Here is a 23,575-nt window from a genome sequence, read left to right as displayed (position 1 = left end):
AAACGATAAACGATTAATATTGAACTTAATTATAATTCCATTAACTCTCACTATGGGCGTCATTTAGTTAAGAATTATATTAACTTAATTTCTTATTTAAAAACATGACTTGTGTACTTATGATCTACTCAGCCATGCCTGACCAAGTATAGGTACGAAGCAACGCTCACAAATTAAAGACTTAATTGATTTTATGATTTCGATTCTAGAATATAAACCTTAAAATAAACTTTAAAATGCATCAACCGTTCACTACATACCATTTGATCTGTTTTATGCTATTCGGCATATTGTAAAATAGATCCACGGAATGAGTGCGTGTCTAATGCTTCAGTTTAGGATTCGGCAGTACAACTCCATACACAACATCAACAGAAATTTAGGTCTTGACTTATTTAATGTTTTTGAATCACAAAAAAATACATCAAAATAAATGTGAAACATTGCTATGATATTTTGTTTGATGGTATGTAAAATGTAAATAATGTTTTGTGAGAATAAAACAACATGAACATGAATACCTTGGAGCGCATTTTGACATGGAATGAAGTGTACAGTCGTCATAATAACGCCTGTAATATAATAGCGCATTGGAATGTTTATTTCTGATAATGTACTAGTAATTGAATGTTTGATGATGAAGCAATAACATATTTAACCAACAATGATTTAAACAATTTTGATATATAAAGTCATAAATTAAATTCCAACAACAATTTTAAACAAAAATAAAATAAAATAAAATACAACAAACTATCATTTTTTTTCATAAGAAATACATTTTATCTCTTGAGTAAATTTCATTCATTATCAATATTTATTTCCAACCATTTGTCAAGTTTTATTACATGCCTATTCGTGTAGCCAAGGACATATATGTTGATAAATCCTTCGTGTAGTAGATATAAATTCATCTCATATCATGTCATATATAGAAGCTATACATCTGCTGTACACATTGGATGTCCTCACAGAATGTTTTTAACTTGATTTAGCTCCCTTACATCGTTTCTATCGAGGTAGCCGTACTTTCGAGTAGTGCTGAAGTGCTACTATTCAGTGTACACATTACCATTTAGTCTTGCGGATGAACAGTATATATGTACATATTTGTACAAATATTTCTATTGAATATAAATGATAGGAAGCTTATAAATAATACTATATATCGAAATATATTTTTGCGTGAGCTGTTATTTTATTTTATTCTTTCCCCCTCCTCTTTTTACATACAATGTAGTTAGATTAATCGCAAAATGACTGATATCTTACATTCAGCTCAATAAATGTTTTAATATTGAAATAAACAACCTAAATGAATGACATATTACATGAGTATTTTGAAGCATTATAGAATGTAAGGAATGCTGTATAATGGTAGTAATTAACGGCATCAGATCCAACAAATGATTTTCCGATGCATATATATAATTGTCTGAGATACAATAAATTGTTGATATATTGAGGGTCATCCAGTTAAACTATTTCACTCCGATCCATTGCTTCTAATCAATGTCACGTATTTAAAATCATGTGAGTAACATGAGTGTGTTATCAAAATTTTAAGCCTTGATGTTCTTATGTCGTCAGTTTTGTCAATCATTCAACGCAGAGTCTTCTATAATTATAAATGTTATATATGTTTGCAAATATGTTACATTCCGGGTACAATTATATTAATCAATGTCACGTATTTAAAATCATGTGAGTAACATGAGTGTGTTATCAAAATTTTAAGCCTTGATGCTCTTATGTCGTCAGTTTTGTCAATCATTCAACGCAGAGTCTTCTATAATTATAAATGTTATATATGTTTGCAAATATGTTACATTCCGGGTACAATTATATCAAATGTATATCTCAAAATATTTCAGGAACTTATATAATAACAATATGATTGTGATCTGAGTATATTGTCATTATTTCATGAACCTTCCTCTTCTGGGATCGTATCTGCACTTCTAGCTACATCTGTTTTCAGAAGCTGTTCTAGCATTCGTTCCGGAGATTTTTTATCCTCTTGCTCATCGGACAGGGACACAACCGGATCGGAAAATCTACGAGAGTTTGACGCTCGCCGTACAGCACTATTCCAGGCTAGTGAGAAGCGTCTGGCCATTGCCTGTAAAATGGATGATATTTAAAGTTCATATAAATAGTTCTGGCATGTCAGCAATGTAGCATGTATATTGCACTGAAAAAACTTTTAGCCTATGTTAACCAAACATGGAATAGAGGATAGACCATGTTAAAAATTACGTTTTAATGATATTTTAAAAGCACATTAATCACTTCACTGGTGCAGTTGAACAGCAATAACTGTATTCTCTAATATCGACTTTAGTAGAAATCTCAATTAAATCATGATTAGATTGTTGAAACAGCCAGTCCCCATGGGTGTAAAATGGAATTGATAATAAAATGGCATCGGTTTGTGGTAAATGTTGATTGGTTGATATATTGATGCCTTATTTACTAAAATATAGCATAAAATGTGAAAAGAGCATACTGCCATGGGACATTGAAAAGAATAATCATCTTATCACATATTTCTATGTTTTAGATATAGTGGATATCACTTAATATTAGTGTATTGACGTCACATATAGCATTTTTATGAATTACATTATTTCATGCTTTTGGAAGAAAAATATTTATTTCTCATTTCTAAAGTTTATTCCAACTGTGCAAGACTAATTCACAACAGATCTATTAGTTTTCAAATCAGCCAAACAATCGCATTCTTCACAGTCTACAATTTAGCAAATGACTACACTATAGTAGCTGAAGTTGGGCTATTGGTTTTATGTATACATGTACTTGCAGCAGTGTAGTTAACCGGTAAATGAAGACAAACTTAATACACATCTAAATCATAAGCAGCAAAATGAACACCTGTAAAATGTTTGGATATTATAGTAGAGTGAAAGGTGTCTAATGCGTGAATGTCTGCTCATTTAACAGACGTATATATATATATATATAGATAAATGATAAGAAAAACATTAAGCAAACAAATCTACTGACAAACCTCTCCTATTTAAAACATTGTAATATACAAACTGCCCTTGTTCACTTTATCTTTGAGTACTAATCCGCAAATAAAAAGCTGCCTTAAAATTATTTTGATATCTCGCATTTCTTTTTCAGTCATAAGGATTATCTCCCTTCCTCTTTTAAGTCTATTGATAATGGCATATCAATATTAATTTTATTGGAAACTGCTAGTAGCTTAATTCCAAATGAAGATAATTTCATTAAATATAATGTCAAAAGACATTATATGATAAGCTTATCATCATTCACATTTTCTGGAATATTTTATCATGTGATTACTGTTTAACCAAAGGAAACCAAAACTTATCATTTATAATCATATTCTGTTGCGATCAAATTCTGTTACTTAATATCAGATAAAAAATACAGATCGATACAAAAATGCAGTGAAAATAAGATAGTAAAATGAAATAACAAAGAAACATTGTGTGTTCAAAATTCAGTGATCATAGTGCTTTTATCCTCAGTAAATTGAAAATTGATTGTGCCTCCAAACTTGCATTCAGTGACAAATGCTATGCGTGACACAAACGCTTTACCGTAAGCATCTAGACTTGTTGTACAGGTCTATTATTAGCCTGTCTTTCCATTTTTTCCATAGCCTGTAAGATAATATTTCAACAGTCAGAAATAAACAGAAGAATCCTGTAAGATTGAAAGTGTACCACATGCAAGACAGCTCGTAGTAAAGGTTAATAATCATGACCTACCTGGCAATTCACCTGCAGTTAATCCTTACCAGTTTCGGTGGTAGAACGTTTGGCCATGTCGTTTCATATTTATGCTTTGATATCCAAGGTTGTACATGCAATCCGTCACCAGGTTTTACATATGCTTCATTTAATTTACAAATCTAACACTAATCTATGTAATTGTTCAAAATCAACTAGTTCCATTTCAAAGCTGGCATACAATGTGTCGTGTTTACATTTGCGGCAAACTAAAATACGTGTTTAGAAAAATGCAGCTAATGTGTTGTAACATGCTGGTTTTCATGCATTTCAAGCCAATACAATATAGAAAGTTTGTGCTACACCCACACAAACGTTTGAGAAAACATATTCTGAAATGACCACATTGATTCGTTGTGTTATGAAATATGTCGATTTCTGTATTATATGAATTCCTTTACTTCGACTTTTAACACAAAGATATACAATAAGACATGCGATCTGGGTTGATGTGATGAATTGTTTATGTTATGGTTTATTAAGTGTACCGCCCAGAAGGTGTGCGGAGAATACATTGAAGAACAGGTGGTTAGTAACGTGAGATCTGGTATTAGTCTTAAGGAGAGTAAAGGACAGGATTCTGTTCAACGACAAAGAAAGGTAAAAAAAATCCAATCTTTATTAAACATTGAAAAAAACCACAAATACAAACATTTTAATTAATAACAACCACTGCAAGGTGTTCCAAAACGATTGTTGTGATCAGAAACACAAAAAGTCACGCTTCTTTCAGACTTATATAATACATGATCAATATGTTAAGAATTAGATAAAGTCCTGGAGGAAAAATAATGGTAAGACATATACAAAGACATTTATCAGTGTCAGGTTAAAACACGTATTGCAGTCTATTTTATATTCGTATGCAAATACCCTGTATCTCATACTTTATAAATGAGTCTGTGGTCTATTGGAAGCTCTTTAATCTAAAACCTATTCTAAAACAAACTTCATCGAAATGGATATATACATGTATAAACAAAATTGTAAATGAAGCAATGATTTAAAATTAAAATAAAACATACATACACTATCTTTCTAAAAACAACTATTTCAACTTGAGCATCTGGGAGAAAGCATTTCTACTTGATAAATATAAAGAATATCTGAGATATTGGCAAACGCTCCTTAAAGGAAATGATTTACATGTACATTAAATTACCTCGAAAGTATCTCTAGCTACAACTAGTACTAGGATGCATTTTTAGTTTTACCCTTCCGTACGAGAACAGGCTTAGTGACAGTCAGAGATTTGGTTTTAGTTGCTACACGTGCTGTATTAGGGCCCTGTGTGTCACGAGGATTACTCGCCTTTTCTTTGTTTTCTTTGTTTCGTTTTTCTATAAGTTCCTTAAGAATTTTCCGGAGCCCTACAAGGCCTTCATCGTCTTTGCCAGTACGTCGCCTGGCTCTAGTTGTCCTGTTGGTAATCTGTCGCTGTACCTCTCTCTGAACAGTCATGAATTCTCTGTAAGTATAGCAATGGTGATCAACGGTTGTCGAATTTACTAGCTTTATTGAAGTTGCAAGCGCATTTATCAAGATTCCATCTTTTAATGCAGCTTTGAAATTTATTGAAAACAACATCGTCACAAACACGATTTCTAACCACAATCATTATATTCACTATACCCTGAACAAATGAAGTTGACAATAACTTATTATCAAGTACTAATACATAAAATAATTTCTTAGACAATTCAGAGGGAAATCAAGAGTTAGATACCGCCGTAATATACATATCTAGCGATAAAGTTGAAAAGAATTAAAATCCAAGCCATAACATAAGATGTTAGACTCCAAATTAATGTGCTGACTTTTTTCTAAAATCTTATTTTTATATTTTGAAATATAAAAAAATATTTTATCTGAATTTATTATGATTATTTTAAATTTCATTATACTTACTCTAAATCTACGTAGCCATCACGCTTTAAGTCAAGAGTTTGCATGACGATGTCCAAATGGTGCTCTGTTAGAGGTATCCTGAGATTCTGAATCAGGTAAAAATACAATAGTACGGAACTGAACCGTATATCAAATACATGTATAAGGACATATTAACTATATGCTGTTGGAAATACCATGAAACAGGTTGTTTTGATAGAGGTGATTTACTAGTATTGGATATTGTACCAGAACATTGATGTGTTCGTATTTATTTGGCAAAGTCTTTTGACATGATTGCAAAATTTATATTCATTAAAAAATATGTATGCTTTAAACGAATCTATATGAAAATTTTAGACTCACCATTAAAATGAACTAGCAAAGAATATGAAAGGTTATTATGCATAATTATGAAAACTTAGTTATGTAAAAAAACAAATATCAATTACGGACTTTTCGTATATGATATATTGTAATTTAACATTTATTTTGATTGCATGTCATTTTTGACGAGGCCTGGAGCCTTAATCCCACACATGATATAATATTTTACCGCTACGCCGTCCCTAAAGTCCGTCCGTGAAAGTTGTTCCCGGTTTGTGGTATCGAGATATTGGAAAAAGTCAATCAGACGTAGATTGTCTATACGCATATATTCCACTAAGACAAGAACTGGGTCAAATCTATTAAGATCATGTGGATCGTGTTTCCGCTCCCTTATGTTCATTCCTGATGAGAGTATTTCCCCGTGAACTATCTTCATATTCTTTGTGTCTTGGAGTTTGGCTAGCAGCGTCATGAATTCGTCATCAACGGATACATCCTACAAAGGAACGTGTTGATGATATTTAGATTCTTTACACCATTGTTACATATTGTAGATAAAAATAAATCCTTCATCAATCTTTAAATTAGTCATACAACGTACACAAATCATTTTCGATGATGGTCAGGATGTAAGAGCGGTAGGGTTCATGATATGATAAGAAGTGCCTGGAGAAAATCCAAGTAATCGGACAGGTGACTAAATTTTTTACGACCATGCTGAGAATAGAACACCGGCCGGCTTGATGAAAGGCGATAGGATAAACTGAAATCCGACCAGTGTTTTTACCTTTCTAATGACTTTTTTACGATGTTTTATTATAGTTTCAGGCTTACAGATCATTACGGAAAATATCTGAATGACACATGTCCAATACTTAGAATTGAATAAAATATATTTTGGTATTCAAGCCTAACACTTCTAATGTCACTATTTGTTTTACTTAATTGCCTTACTTCTAATATCAGCTCTTCTATAACTGGTTTATTGGAGGACAGTAAGGCCCGGAGTATTGCTTTAGCACCGTCTGTAGTTAGAGGGTTCCTGCCAATCTGTCCATTTGAAACAATAGACAAAGTTAGAATATGCCCTTTTCATAGCCATAGAACAACTGCTGTAGAACAGTATCCATAATATTGTACACATTGTATTTACAGTTTTGCTTATAAAGGGAGACGGAAAGGAAATTTAAAAAAAGTAATTTTATCTGAAGTAGATCCGCCGGAAACCTTCTATAAATCATGCAGGAGCTGTATGTAGCAGTAGTAGTTCCCAATAAACAATTAAGTATGAGTGTCCTAATTAATTTTGGTTTGGTTTGTTTTATTTTTACGTCCTATTAACAGCCAGGGTCATGTAAGGACGTGCCAGGTTTGTTGGTGGAGGAAAGCCGGAGTACCCGGAGAAAAACCACCGACCAGCGGTCAGTACCTGGCAACTGCCCCACATGGGATTCGAACCCGCATCCCAGAGGTGGAGGGCTTGTGGTAATATGTCGGGACATCTTAACCACTCGGCCACCGCGGCCCCGTCCTAATTAATAGTCATATCGATAACACAGTATTACAGACTGTTATGAGCAAATACGTTGATTGAAAAATGTTGATAAAAGCTATGAAGCCAAAAGTTAAAAATACGCGGAGAGTATTTGTATTACACATATTATAAATTCCATTCCCTTTAGAACAATTTCGTCATATTGTGAATTTATTGCCGAATTGTCACATGTGTGCATATACAGTTTAAGTTGAATGTTTGACTTGATAGTTATGATATATATATATATATATGATACTATTTATTGAGACATACCCGGACACACTTAAGACATGTGTTATGGACCAGCCCATGTAACAAGAACCGAAGTGACGTTGTATCTATTCGATTACTGTTCAGGTCGATATCTTGTAGAGTTACATTTTTAGGTAGAGATCTACACAGGGCTATGCAGCCCTCCTTCCCTAATCCATTCCATGCTAGATTTATGGAATGGAGGCCTTTATTTACCTGAAAAATAATTTAATTGATTATTAATTACTCATGGTTTTTGATCATTTGTATTTCATCGTTGTTTACGTGGATAATATTAAACTCTTCTATTTATAGGAATGTTTTATTTTCATGAACTTAGTCGAACTTCTGATTTCGTGTAATGTAATAAAGATGATTTCTGATCGACTAAACGATGAACAAATACATAAATAGAAATATTTTAACTATATTTATTATAATACCTTCGTAAAATGAAGGTGTGATTACGCATTGTTTTTAGGAACATTTAATATGAGAAAAACTAAATGAAAAAGTTACCTTTTCAATTATATTTTGAAATAAATTGCCAAAGAAAACCATAACCCAATACAAAATGTTAAATAGAAAAGTAGTATTGCCAGTGAAACTCCTCAAATAACCGATGAATTACAAATCAATGAACAAATATTAAAATTTTATAAAATTCCGCTAGTTGTGTATCTTTACGAGATGTTCCGAGACATTTGCATTGCGTTTCTGTGACCATAAAGACGTACCGCTATTGCCTTACAGACTTGTTTGGCACTGTCTCGCCGGATATGGTTCCACTGGAGATCCAGCTTTCGTAACGTGGTATTACTTTCTGTAATCAGTCAAAGACCATCTTTAGGTTTTACTAACTAAATGTCATCATAACTTTGGAATGTGCAACAAATAATTCAAACGTTCCATACATCGGATTAAAACTGAAAAGGTGCATGGTGATGTATGCATGATGAATTCCATTACAAACAGGTATTAAATCAATAATATGCAGAAACCAGCACGTTACCCCTTTCCCAGCTTATCAAAAATTAATATATTTACTTTACATGTCACCGCTACTATCATTCTATTAGAAGAGATAAAACGTGGTTTAACTAATACAGACACTTACAGTGCAACACAACAGTTGCAGACAAAAGTATGACTTTGAGTCAGAGTTTTCTTTAATGTGAAGTGTGAGAAACGGTTTTCAAATGAGATCAAATGTCGTCTTGAGTAAAGAACGTAAGCAAACTATTGCATTGGAGTTTCAAAACTAAAATCTCTTTACGACACAACATTTGGAGATTTATCTCTTTATTTGTTGATATTTATCAACCCTTATTCAAATTGGCTTTAGCTATTCCAATATAATTTCAAACATTATACATTTGGATTTTACGCTTATACTATGTCGTTATAATTCAACTCTAGAAGAAATTTATGATTACATCGTATTTAATCTTGAATATAAATATATATATATAACTGCCCTTGATTTAGACTTACCTATTGCACTTGCTAGGGCAGAAAAGCCCTGATAACCCAGAGAGTTGTGGCCAAGATAGAGTTCCTGTAACCTCTTGTTCTACAGAGGAAATTTAAGCGTTTAATGACCAGGATAAAACGCAACATCAAACATCCTAACATCAACGTCTATTCATTGACAAAAATTAAAGGAAGTACACAACAGAAAAACTTAATGCTTTGTAGCACTTCAAAATACGTACATGCATTTTCAGTTAGAAAAATAAATCTGCATGTAATACAATTTGATTTCATTTAGTGTTTATGTATGGAACTTAAAGATGCTCCACCGCTGACAAATGGTATTTTTTCACTATCAAAAAACAGGAGCAGAAGATTTAGCATTTTTATTCAGTTACAAAAGTTACTTTCTTTACACCATTACCAGCATTGAAAAGTTTGAGCTTCTTAATGAAAAATAATTAATTGTATCCCGAAAAAATTCCGTGGCACTATATCTTATATGGAATGAAGTAATGATTGCGCATACACCAAAGGAGAAAGGAATTATTTGATGTTATTTTTTGTGTTGATTAGGTATATATATACACAATTAAACACCAATTATTGTTCAAATGATGAATATCATTTATGCTCTGTCGGCGATGGAGCATCTTTAAGTATTGCTTTTCTAACAAACCACTAAACATAGTAGTTACTTACCCGCATAAGGTGTACGATATTCTGAACTTCTGTATGCTCAATATTATTACCTAGATAAATCAAAGTAGGGTATAAAAACATACGTTATGAAATGTTTACTATGTTTGTGTTTTTATAATAAATATATGTAGAAGCATTATACAAATATTAAACATAAACGATACATATACACTATTTATCGGTTTTAATGTACCGAGGGATTAAATATCACACTTGCTTTTTATGTTATTTTTTTCAGTGTCAATCAGCTTAAGTGATTAGCTATTTTACAAGTGCAAATCATTACTCTTTATGACTTTACGACTTCACCGTACTATAGACATGTTACCTTCAAGTTTAAGAACTTTGATAGAAGTGTTATATTGCATAGCCTCAGCTAGAACCTCCAGACCGTCGGAACCAGGAAAAGTTTCAGATAAGTTCTGAAAACAAGAAACATGAGATAAATGTGTACTACAGACAAATAATGGAATGATTTATTGTGATTTTTGTAGTATTGTTGTATATTAAATTACTGACTTTGTTGCTGTAATTGAACATTAATTAAAGAATTACTACAAACGTCAAAGCATCTATATTGACAACCTAATATGAAGTTACAGCACGAGACAAAAGTAAGAATCCCTGTTAGCAATGCATATCACTGTTTTGCCGCATTACTCAGTGATAGATATTTACTGCCCGGTAATTAGAACGACGGCAGGAAACATAAGACATCTTATGTAAATTGTCATGCAGTTTGTCTGTTGAAATTGTCTAGGAAAAGATGGCAAGTGTAATACTAACGGTAAACCAATAACTTTTAGAACTCAAATCTCAGAACATAATTATCACTCATTTTACGTTTCAATTTAAAAAAAAATAAAAAGTTTTTTTCCGTAGGTATGTACACATAACTAAAAATTAAAACAAATTTATTGTCGGACATGACGTTGAGTTTGACAGTTCGAAACATTTTATTTATTTTTAATATTGTGCTTGCAAAGTGAGATCTATAACTGCAAATATAATTTGAAATATCAAAGAAAAAATGATTAGATTTTATCCAACATAAAACAAAAGATAAAAGGTACTATTGTTTAAAACCTAATTCAATATTGGAACCTATACTATTGGCAGTTTCCAACATTCTCTACACGATGCTGTTATTAAGGTCTAAAACGCCCTTCTATCGATTAGTCATACGTAATTGAATGTAATTGTTCACACGGATAAATGTACGTTAATAGTCTATACTGAAATATATTCCATTATCATTGAAAGCGTGGTTCGCCACTGAGTGTATTGCGTTCCTTTGTTTGTGGTATAGATCTGGATGATGTTACACCGTTCTCCGTCTTTTGTAATCGATATACATATATTTTTATGATAACATTGGACGCTGTAGGGGGTCTGTTCATATCTTCATTAACTTCCAGTATTCTCCTATCATCTTCCCGGCTGATAACACTATGTGAGACTTACAGGGAGGATATATACTGGGCAGTACGACGCTACACAAATCTGCCCATGCTTAGTATGCAGATCTACAGGACATACCTTTATTGTAAAATAATCTCAACTACAACAAAAGCTGAAGGTATATTTACGTTCAGATCGATGAATAATCGAGTAGCTATCTATTTACATTTAAACATACCGTAAACATCTTTCACATGAATGACGTCCTGCTCAAAATGTTAAAAAAGTTCTATTCTGTTATAGCAAGATGGTTTATATTATAATATCAATTATATCAATTGTAACAAAACGTGGACGGTAACAAAACGTGGACGGTAACAAAACGTGGAATGTAGCAAAACGAGAAACGGTAACAAAACATTCCATAATAACCTTTTAAATCATTTAAACGATATGGAAATGATTTGGATTTGGGAAGCGACACTTTGACAATGGCCTTCATTGAATATGGCGATATGTTAGTAGACAAGACCAAATTGTTATTCATTTGCTAAACTATTGTATCAGCAGTTTTGGTACCTTTATTGTTTTTCAATATAGGGAAATATATGTTACTTAAAGTATGACAAAAACAATATTTAGTGTATCACGTTGTCACATCCCTGTGAAGTAAAGTATGGTAAAGGCGAGTTTACATCGTGGAGGAAAGTCGGAAATAAAATGAAAGTCATTGACCTAAGACAACAATTCATACTTCCTTACAGTTTAAGTCTTATAAGATGGTCAGACTCATATCTAGAAGTTGTATAATATTTGGACCATGATGTTTAACATCATATAAACAAACAGGGTAATTATAAGGACGTGACAGATTACGAAGATTGATGAAAGGCGGAGTAACCGGAGGAAAAACACCGAACTGTGGTCTTAACCTGATAACATCCCCACAAGGGTTTCGAACTCGTGACGCAGAAGTGGAGAGCATATGGTAAAATATCGGTACACCTTAACCACTGAGCCACCACGCCCCTAAAACAAACTGAAGCTGACGTAGAGTGTGCAATATGTAAAAACTACCTTTTTCAAGTCAGCTATTGTATTCAACGTAAGGTCGTTTTAGCATAATAATAGAAATGAATTGAAATAACATAAAATATCAAAGAATTTGTTTTTCACAATATAGTGAAACATGGAATACAGTAGGCTCATGATAATCCCAATCTGAGCGTAAATATCCGGGGCGGAAATGATTATTGACTATTTTGAGAATTACAATAGATATATTGCAAAGATTTTAATTTTACCTAGGCAAATGTGAGCTCAAAATAAATTTTTGGTAGCAATGCCAAAACTCATAACTTTTAGTGTCGTGAAAATGAGTACATATTGTCAGATAATGAACTCCAGTTGTGGTCTACAATTCATTGCACATTATTACAATGTTATCAATAATTATAAAATGACTGTTGTACATGTTTCATCTAAACATACAAACAGCATAAAAACAAGAATGTTTACAGTGCAAAATATCCGTTTTTATGTCTAATGGTTTTCAATAGATTTCTGAAGAAAAAATATCATTTAAAAAAAAATCTACACAGTTACTTCACATATAACTTAAACTTTCTACTATGAAATAAAACCTACATACGACAACGATTGTATAATGTTTTATATGAAATACACATATCCGATAGAAAAATACCATATTACTGAGCTATCTGAAGGACTGATATTCCTTTTATTTAAGTTATTTAATTGGATTTTTTAACACAACATGTCACACGAGGGAATATTTTAACAATGTTTGTAATGCTTTGAAGTAAATTGTCCTCTACTTTATACTGCATCTTTTATTATAAAATCATTTGATAGGGACGGAAATGTGTGTTATGAAATATTATCTGGAAATAGACATAGCTATGATCATTAGCAATACGATTGTTATATCGTACACCGACGGAAAATGGTTTCAAAACATTAATTTCAGAATTTAAAAACGTGATACAGAACGTGTTTTGTCCCGCTCATTGATTATATAGGTTGGCTGCGTCAATGCATATTTAATTTGAAATTAAGTTTTTCGTGAAGGTTCTTCACGTGTATTTAACTTTTTCAATGTACAACTACAATGTTAGATATGCGAACCAGTAAATACAGTTTAAGCATTACAAATTCATTATAAGTCGATAGGTTTATATTGTACAAATGTACATTTTCCATACAAAATATACTTTCAAACTAATAAACATTCTTTCATGATCAGCAGGCTTATTTCATACACCACGTATGTTGACGACGTTGTAAATTATAGTGTATAAATGTTTGAATTCAAAGCATGTAATGTTAATAATCGTTATCATCAGTTGGTGTTAAGATTGAATAAATAGTAGTATCTCTTGAAGGTTGCAAGGTGCATAATCAGCACCATCTAAATTAATCGAACTTCAGATAATAGCTATAATGTTGTACAATGACAACATTTATACATTGTACAAGTTTGTTTAACCTGTGCATATTGTTTGTTCAAGCTTTTCAACCAGATACAAAGATTACGTACCAGTTCCATTAGTGTATTGTTTCGGACAAGCATTTCACTTAAGTACATGACTCCGAGGGGTCCAAGTTTATTGTTTGATAGGTCAAAGCCGACGATTTTCCGATCTCTCTGAAACACATTACACAATCAATGATTATAAGTCTGTCTATACAAGTGCACTCAATCAGCATAACTTCCAAAGTTTTATTTGACTTGGTGTAAGCTCGAAATCAGACAAAGTTTCTAGAATAAATGACTATTAATTAGTTTAGTAATGTCTCGGTTTTATGCCTTATGAATCCTAGCGACTTGCATGGCGTTTTTTTTAATTTCCGCTATTTAAGTTGCTAACTGCCTTGTAACTGTACACTTTTTGGAATGTTATTGTAGTTGATACTTTTTGTGATATTATTTTTCACAGTGACCAGGAAGCCGCCTGTTCATGTACTTAACAGTTCAATAAAGGTGAACCAGACGTACCACAAGTGATACTGCTATTGCCTTGGTATCGCCAGCTGTGATAAGGTTGTTGGCAAGATCGATGCAGGTGGCAGTGGGTACCAGTAGCTGGCGAGTATAATTCGACAGGGCCGTGACCTTACATCGTTTACATGCCAACAGGTACACATCTGCTGTCTTCGTCGTTTTCCGCCGAGGTGTTACGAATGTCTTTACATCCTCCAATTTTACGTCTGCAACAGTTACGTAAACATAACCATAAAAACATAAAGACGTGTGAGGAAAAAAGATTGTAATCTGTTGTACTGACACGAACTTTAATTTCTTGTCTATTGCACATGAAGATCTTTAGCACATTTCGTTTGTTAATAAGCGCAATTCTCTTTTCCTGATAAGCATTAACTTTTTTCGTATGACTCAATATGAATTACTAATATAATATATAAGTATTGAAGAAAGAATGCATGAGAAGGTTTGTCCAGATATCGAGAATCTAAAGGACACGTAGAAGGATAGCATGAATCGCCATTGTTTGATGGAATGATGAAATATGTCAAAAGAACATAAAAGAAATAGTTATAACCTTTGCGTTGATGATATTGAACACATGCATCGTAATGAGCGCGATTGAAGTAATTTGGCAGAGTTTGTTCACATCGTACAAATGTTACTCAAATGACCACGACATAAACCAACCAACTGCGGGACATTTTATCGGTTGTGTTTCCATTAAGTTTTCATATTGTTTGCTTGCATCCGATAAACAAATGAAATACTACCGAATGACAAATGAGCTGTTGAATCAATAACGCATCATACAACAAGCCATGACGACATTGTTAACTATGACATGTAAATATACCTGAACGACGGAGCAAAGAAACAAACATTAAAAATAAACCAGGATAAATCATTTTGCATCGGCAGTCTATTTTATTGAAATATCTAAAACGCCTGAGTAACTATAAGTGTAGAACACTGATGTAGCTACATATGATTAAGTCACAGTATTACTTGTTCCAAGACATAACAAATACAGGTATGACCATATTTGTCCTACATATAATCCAATATGGGGTGCCCGGAGTATTTTATTACGGATTTACTGGAACTTTTAGACAAGGCTAATATCGAGGCCATGTATGGTATGCGTAATGTTAAGCAAGAGTGTGAGGATTATCGTAGTGGATTATTGTTAAATACGTCTACAATAGCTAAGGGTAAAACCGGACGATTAACCCATTAACGAACGTATTGATATTATTAACAAGTGCCAATTACTAATCCCTACCACAACCAGTGTCCACGGATTAACATACACCGCACATACGTCATGGGCTGGTCAGAATACCCACCATCAAAGAGCACTTTTATTGAGTTTAGATTTTTTTTCGTTTTATCAGTTAGTATTGTATATATATATTGGTCGTGTTGAACAGTGTTAACTTAAGAAAGGAATATGAATATCTGCACAACTAAACAAAGTTATAGAACATGGCGAATGCATATTAAGGAACTCTTTAATAAAATACTAAATTCAATTAAAATTCTAATACAAAACGAGGTTCATTTTTATTTTCATTTTGGCAAAGATTTATGAAGGCGGTCTCTTTTAATAAATGATTTGATTATTATATAGACAGCTGGTTATCACTATATGAGGCGATAATTTGAATATCAAGATCCATAAGCGATAGGTACACCATTCTAATAATGGCAATAGTATATAGAAATGTAAACATTAAGTAACAATGAATAGACCTTGATTATGCCATACAGGTTCAATTACTCGGGGCATGAGCATACAATACACAAAGCATATATTATCTATACAATACTCTATACCATAGGATGTCTTGTTGATGTGTGCATATCTGTATGTATGTTTACACCTTATTCACTGTCATCGAGTTTCATGAGATGTGCCAAAGTATGGGGTGACATAGTATAGATATGCTGATTTCAATACTCATCATAACCTCAATGCTGTTAAAATTAAAAGACGATGATTTCTGGTGAAACGAAAGTCATTAACATATAATTGGAAGGAAATTGATTTAATTAGTAATACTTTGGATCTTTTATTTTCCACTGTCAGACAAACGTGTATGTGTATAATTGTTTTCAGTTTTCTGGCCATGTTATAGTACATTTATTTTCTGTTGCCATTGACAGCCAATTGCTGTATATGGAATTAACACGTTATTTAATAACCTAATGTCTGTGGTTCTTTACGGATCATGGTGCGATTTTATTAAAACCCTATGCCCACTTAAAAGTCTGTTGGCACATTAACGTCGATAAGTGAAAAGCCCAATACATTCATTTTAGGTTAAATATCCGAATTGCATATAAATTTATTCAATTAATACAATCAATGATACATAGAGATACGGAACAGAAAACAATATATAGAAAAATATAGGTACATAGTCCAGTTTTTTTTTTTCAAATTGGCGCGCCATTTTCTTCTGAATAAAACAAGTGTTATATCAAAATCGTTTGAGATGCTAAACGATAAAAGCTTTGCTTTCTGCAAATGGTCATTCTAGTATTGATGAGTTGATTTACAATGTTTGAATTATATTTCATGATAATTGTGATTTTACTACCAAGCTATTATGTTTTTTTTACGTTTGTATTTTGCTGATTCTATGTTGATTCAGAAACGCCTATTGTTGTTACTGTTTCAAGAAAGTATATTTAACATCAGTGTCAGTAAAACGATTGCGTGGAATCAATCAAATGCTTTTGTTTATCCCCGTATTTCTATAACTTAGTTGTGTGTACAGTAAAAAGTAAGATGGGTATGCTGCTAGTGGTCATTACACGATATGTATTATTTGATTCAGTTCGGGACATTTCATATTTGACATCAATATGAACTTCATAACTTGTTTGCCTAAAATCAGAGCCAGATAGAAACCATAACATTTACGTAAGGAACAGCCTGTTATACTTTCCATGAGTATCATTTTTATACTTGAATAACCAATTTATGTTCTCGTACTCAATATTTCACCTCTTTATTAATGTCAACAAATTCGCAATCACAAAACTTCATCATCGAGGGATCTTTCTGTCAATTAAGTTTTAATTTTTGTGTTATGTAATTATTCTCGAAATATTTGAATTCGATCTCTCTCACGAGATAAAGCAAAAATGTGTATCTCACTAAGATGACGTGGGTTAAAGTATAGCAGCGATTAAATTACTGGACCATGATACATTAATGTGAGTACTTTATATCATATTTAAAGACATTTGGAGTCCTTTGAAACATCCGCCTCAACTCCACATTAATGATCTAACTGATTGGGCCATTGACAAGAGATAATGTGTTTAATTAACACATGACCCTACCATCCTCGTTCTAGGTCACTTTTCTATTAATGGTATACACATGGACTTTATTGACGTTAACTTGAAGTATGGTACTTTATGCATGGTCAGCTAAGTGATTTGTAAATGGTTGTGGTAGCTAGTCGATCGTTAAGTGTTTAAAAGCGAGTGTTTGGTTGGACGTCTAAAGTTGATATCTATTTGATCTTTCGATGACCATTACACTATATTTTGACCCACAGATATGTTACACACGTCATATGTCCAAATCTGGCTATAGTATTTAATGATACCCTATAACTAATGGGAATTACTGTAAAATACGGTCGCAAAGGTCTCATGAAAGGTGTAGTGTGCGATAAATAGACAAATTATAAAGGCACGAGGAAGGATGCGCCCTTATTTTATTGGAAACTTTAGTTTTATGTACTTATATTACATCAAAGAATGGTATATAACTCTAAAAATTACCTACTATAAACCAATATCGATAAATTTGCATTTTGTTTTATGTTTTATGAAGCATAGACTTACGATTCCTAGGTACATAATACATTTTAACGATATTGTGTATCATTCAATGTCGTTCTTCTTCGTTGTAATTATGTAAATCTGTATAATAACTGAATGGTTATAAACAGAATATATGTTTTGTTACCATGTAAATTTTGTTACAGACATTCCTAAACCAATGTGTAGTAGCCACCTTGATCTGCTACCTTATTTACCTCTTGTAAAGAACCAATTTACTCACCATCCAAACGAAAGCCTATAGTGATATATTGATCAATTAGACCGGTATGACCTTATATAAGGATATAATTACAAATTGGTTATGCTCAAGTGTTTCGTGTTAAAGATTAAGCGAACTATGTTTGACGTGAAACAATAGCATGCACAAGAGGATGAATCTTTGTCCATAGAGTAATGTATCAGATTTGAAAGAAACTAAATGTTTTATTCTTCGTTAAAGAATAATGCAATGTATTTTTTATTTTATTGTACAACTGGTCATCATTTTAAGTTTCTATAACACCATTGGTATTTTCCTGTTTGGAGGCATGCTATCGATTGTGTAGGAAGTCACATTAGCAAATAGAATCAAAGAGGAAACTCAATGTTCAGCTGTAAATCGATCGACACGTAATTTTCATTAATGTAATATATATACTTATTGAATTTACAAAGGTGAAACTATGATGGATGACAAATTAAGGTTTGTTACTAAAAGGTAAATGTACGATTTAATGTTTAAATTTCTATCAATGGAACTTCAACGCATTTTAGTGTGTTAGCTTGGGTATATACTATGGATATGGATAATGACAAATGTAAACAATACTTGTGAGAGCAACTTAATTAGCATATCGATTAATTACCTTCATTTGCGTCATAATCATAATCCTCTGAGATTCCTTTACTAGGAGTTGGTGACATATCCTGAATGACTGGGAGCGGGGTGTCTAGGTTCGACACAGTATCTCCATTTATGTAATTATCCCCATTCCGTAAATTTGCAATTGACAAACTTCTCGAAGATATTTTAGAATTTTCCCTGGTTAAACCTTTAGGTTTCCTAAACCGTCCTTGTCTTTCATAAAACGTCCGTTCTCTCGTGTCCATACGGTACATCACCTCATCCATGTCTGCCAAGGTTTTGAAGTACTCTTCCGGTGGGATGAGAAGCCTATGGCATCCTGCCCTCACATACTGTCTCAGCCTCTCCCACCGGGCCAATGCCTTAGCTTTACCTAGAAGTCACAAATAAGAACTTCTATTAGAAATCAGACTAATACATAAACATGCCACGTGGTTGAATCACCAAAAAGCTCGTTGTGTATCATTACGCTATAGGATTAGTGTATGGTTTTATATACCAAATCGTTCTTTGTAGAGGTTTACTTCTTACGCCATCAGATGATACAGAGGAACCAGCAGGTTATTGTCGCATGGACAGTTAAACTCGACTATAGCGTAATGTAGCATAGCTTTAGAGTGACAGGACACGGGCTATAACACGTAGTGAACATCAGATCTATCATACCGAGCTATTGATGATTCTCGCCTCGATTGTCATGGCACGTTGGCCTGTTTGCACAACCCTTGCTGTAGAAATTGACATTTAAATGCCCACCCTTTATGTCGACTATGAGCGGCGGAATATACAAAATGACTTAACTCTCATAAGATACCTATATACATATTTATTATTTAATTTTTATCTACGTTTACAGATTTTATCTATAGAAATCTTATCCTTTAATCTGTTTTGAATAACATATTTCTGCTCCGATGATAATTTAATTTAGGTTATGACTATTACAGCATCCGGAAGGTTTATTTTGGTTTACACTGTCGGCAACCAATCACAACCTAAACACCCTTAGAAATTTAATAACGCAAGTCCCGTATTTTATATCTATGAATAAATATTATCTTTACCGAGATTTACTGATCATTTAAATATTTGTTTAATTGAAGGACAATTAAATATTTATTTAATTGAAGGACCTTTACCGGTACTTCACGAGTTATCTCAAACATTGCTATGAACATAATGTAATGATGAAAAGTCTTCATTCACTGTCAGGTAATAGCGCTCGTTGATGTTATTTCAGACGACATGGAGGTCTGAAGTAGGTGGCTAAGGTCCATCCCTGTGTAATTAATGCATAGGAACCCTGGCACCAGAACACAAATACATACTCTGGATAAGATTCCGATAGAATGCGATTCATATGAATCCCTGCCCAATCTTTTAATATTATATGAACATCAATCTAATTAAAATCACACTCCACAACGATGCTCTACGTACGCTACGCTCCTATACAAGAGCGGGACGTAGAGAAACGTAGTGGAGCGGAATTACAAAACTAATTTTAATAGATTGTAAGAACATAACTTCCTAATGGTACGTGCAGGTTATGGATATAACGAACATTAAACATGAAAAACATAACTTCGCAAACAACTCCAACCTGTGATAGCAGATATTGTAACATACTTTCATGGTGCTTGATTAGTTACACTGGTACATACAGGTTAGGGATATAACGAACGTTAAACATGAAAAGCATAACTTCGTAAACAATACCAACTTGTAAAAGCAGATATTGTAACATACTTTTATGATGGTTGATGCGCAGTAGTGAAAAGGTTTTACGTGTGTTGTAACTCCCGCCTATATAGTAGCATATGATATGTTGGTTGCTTACTGTTCTTGATTGATGAAAGATCCTTATTATTCAAACATTCATTTGATCGTCATTTAGTTAAAACAGACTTTCATATATCAAAAAGTAACATAATTCTGTCTCTAGCAGTAATTGGCTGGATATTTTCATTGTCTGGTGAGTAGTTTGGTATCTCTTAGGCGGATTAACATTGTATTGAAAGTAGTCCGTCTATCCTTGTACAGAACGAACATCCCCATGGATTTGTTTTCGCTTTCTGGTTAGTATCTCAAAGGCGGATTAACATATAAGTAATGGTCTATCCTTGTATGTGTATCGGTCATTCCTTATTCAATACCCGATTTCAATCACAATGACTTTTGTCTTGTCGGATCAAGCGATCTCTTACGTGTAATGTAAAGGTATTACATCTGTCTTCATACTTACCTCATCATATTTTGTGTGACTGTTTGAACTTTCAATATATCAGGAAAATCATTTATTTCTCCAACTGTTATTTACATCAGCATTGCAAGAGTATTTAAAATTAAAGGAAAAATAGATTATTACTAACTACAAATATTATTCTCATGGGAATTATGATAGCCTCTTTACGCTGAAATATTACTCATTTTTCATATGAAGTAGTTAATAAAGACACTCTTAATGTATAGGTTGACAACGCCGACATTCACTCGTTAGAACGGAGACACAATCTTATGTTGTGTGGAAACTATCACTTCTGTGTACAAGTGTTAAGTCTTATTAGGTATTACAGTAAATACCTGTTTATCTTCGATAAAGTTGCGCTGCACTTCTACGTAAAAAAATATGTAATATGATCATTTAATGCAGACAGATCTCGTATTCCCGCAAATGAATATCACCGTGTGTGTATTTTCCAATTTGGCATGTCAATGTATTTCGGAATTTGTTTACTTAGAAATCATGAGGGATATACATTCAAACGGAGCATTAACAAGTTAGGTCTCCACCAGTTTCATTATTAAAATGAAGATATTTTTTCTAAAATCATAATAATTAGGATGTTAAGTCAGCAACATTAATGAAGTAGGACTAGATAATACCATTGAAATAAACAAAATTAGTGCGCCACACAATTAAATGTACGCACTGATTGCTTTTCGTCTTCATTATTGAGATTAAATAGAAAACCAAACATGTAATACCCCTAAAGTACAAAATATTCGAATATAGTATGTGATGTGGTTATAGATAACGTCCTTTAATTAGGAAAGGTTGAATAAATATACAGTACCAAAGAATTATCAGAGACGTAGAGCAAATCTACTTACACACGAACGATCAGTTGTTTAATGAATTTTCATTATTATTTCATATCATTACATAAACTATTATTATTATATAAGATTTCATACTTACTTAGTCTCATATTTGTGTTTAAATGTCCCAGGGAATTATTACAACGGGGAGGTACACGAAACTCTTTGTTTTCCCGGTAACATGGTTGGTGTTAAGAATGTACCTGTCACAGGTACAGAGTAATAGGTATAGCGACCTCCGGTAAGCATAGGTATACGTTTATAATATATGTATGCATACATTGCACCTTAATACCGAATAAACTTCTAACAGTCAGACTAAAGAAATAAAATCAGATTATTGCTTATTAACGATTACTCTGTAACGTAGAGTAAATCGGGATCGTAGCAGGGTACATGTGGGTAAGTAAATACCTTACTCATAACGTGCTACAGTCATAAAGGACGCGACACGTATTGCATATATTACCATTCCTAATTATTTATATAAGGATTACAAAGAAAGCCGGTCCATGTCTTTGATCGCGTGATCTATTGAAATTCATAAACTCTCGATTCATAGCAAATAATTAGCTCATAGATTCTTAGGGATTTTTATTGATTTGAAATTTCATGAGTGTTGTAATAAGTTAGATGAAAGGAAATATTAATTATTTGCTCATGACTAAAAAAAACATACACATATTTTTTTGAATTTTACCGACGTCATTTACTTTTTAATAAATATGGGTTTTTTCAATAAAGTAATGTGATTGCCGTTATTTGATTTAATTTTATCAATCTTAAATTCAATCGATAAACAATCGTCAAATCAAAAACTGAAAAATAAAAAAAATATTTTTATGAAATGATTAACAAATATACAGATCATTTTATAAATTCGTCTTACTTAATGTCCATATTCAAGCCATTTAAAAATAGGAACACCCCAGAATACTCACTTTCTGATCTCTGCTAAATTTCAAGCGGTCAGCCATGATTCAGATGGTCAGCAAGGGTATGACATTACTACTTAGTTTCTACAGAACGAATAATTTCATGGATTTGTTTTGATTTCACTTTCTGGTTAGTATCTCAAAGGCGGATTAACATTTGAGTAATTGTCTATCCTTGTATGTGTATCGGTCACTCCTTATTCAATAACCGATGTCAATCACAACAAAAGCTGTTGTCTTGTCTGATCAAGCGACCTCTTACCTATAATGTTATGGCCTTACACCTGTTCAGTGAAAAGGACTATGACGTAACGATTTGGAAATATCTAACTTACCTTTACGGATCACTGAGAGCACATGTCACTGAAAATCAAAGCTGGCGTAACAATGTGGACACCAAGATATTTAATTTACATTTCCGATCACAAGCATTACATATCGTTGGCTAAT

The 23,575-nt window shown here is 32.8% G+C and overlaps 1 protein-coding gene across 7 annotated transcripts in view; it reads right to left on the bottom strand.

Moving 5' to 3' along the window:
* Window positions 1-1,683: 1,683 nt before the first annotated feature.
* Window positions 1,684-23,575, bottom strand: part of LOC138327647 (leucine-rich repeat-containing protein 74A-like) — a 36,000-nt gene continuing 14,108 nt past the window's right edge. Inside the window, exons 1-15 of one of the 7 annotated variants that reach the window (XM_069273925.1) lie at window positions 22,291-22,497; window positions 19,090-19,461; window positions 14,390-14,601; window positions 13,931-14,038; window positions 10,298-10,391; window positions 9,970-10,019; window positions 9,289-9,367; window positions 8,532-8,617; window positions 7,816-8,010; window positions 6,960-7,055; window positions 6,232-6,501; window positions 5,697-5,782; window positions 5,100-5,256; window positions 3,597-3,659; window positions 1,983-2,122 (exon numbers count right to left, since the gene is read on the bottom strand). In XM_069273925.1, coding sequence (XP_069130026.1) covers window positions 3,606-3,659; window positions 5,100-5,256; window positions 5,697-5,782; window positions 6,232-6,501; window positions 6,960-7,055; window positions 7,816-8,010; window positions 8,532-8,617; window positions 9,289-9,367; window positions 9,970-10,019; window positions 10,298-10,391; window positions 13,931-14,038; window positions 14,390-14,601; window positions 19,090-19,461; window positions 22,291-22,300 — 1,869 coding nt within the window. In that variant the 5' untranslated portion in view covers window positions 22,301-22,497 and the 3' untranslated portion in view covers window positions 1,983-2,122; window positions 3,597-3,605. Of the gene's footprint in view, window positions 3,660-5,099; window positions 5,257-5,696; window positions 5,783-6,231; window positions 6,502-6,959; window positions 7,056-7,815; window positions 8,011-8,531; window positions 8,618-9,288; window positions 9,368-9,969; window positions 10,020-10,297; window positions 10,392-13,930; window positions 14,039-14,389; window positions 14,602-19,089; window positions 19,462-19,587; window positions 19,786-22,290; window positions 22,498-23,131; window positions 23,373-23,460; window positions 23,552-23,575 lie in introns of those variants that run through there. The other 6 variants (XM_069273923.1, XM_069273922.1, XM_069273919.1 and 3 more) reach the window with 6 other exon arrangements.

This window comes from Argopecten irradians, chromosome 7 (assembly GCF_041381155.1).
Source record: "Argopecten irradians isolate NY chromosome 7, Ai_NY, whole genome shotgun sequence".
In the NCBI taxonomy this organism is placed as follows: Eukaryota; Metazoa; Mollusca; class Bivalvia; order Pectinida; family Pectinidae; genus Argopecten; species Argopecten irradians.
Note: the sequence above shows the minus strand (reverse complement) of the source record. Positions and strands in the feature narration are given on the sequence as shown.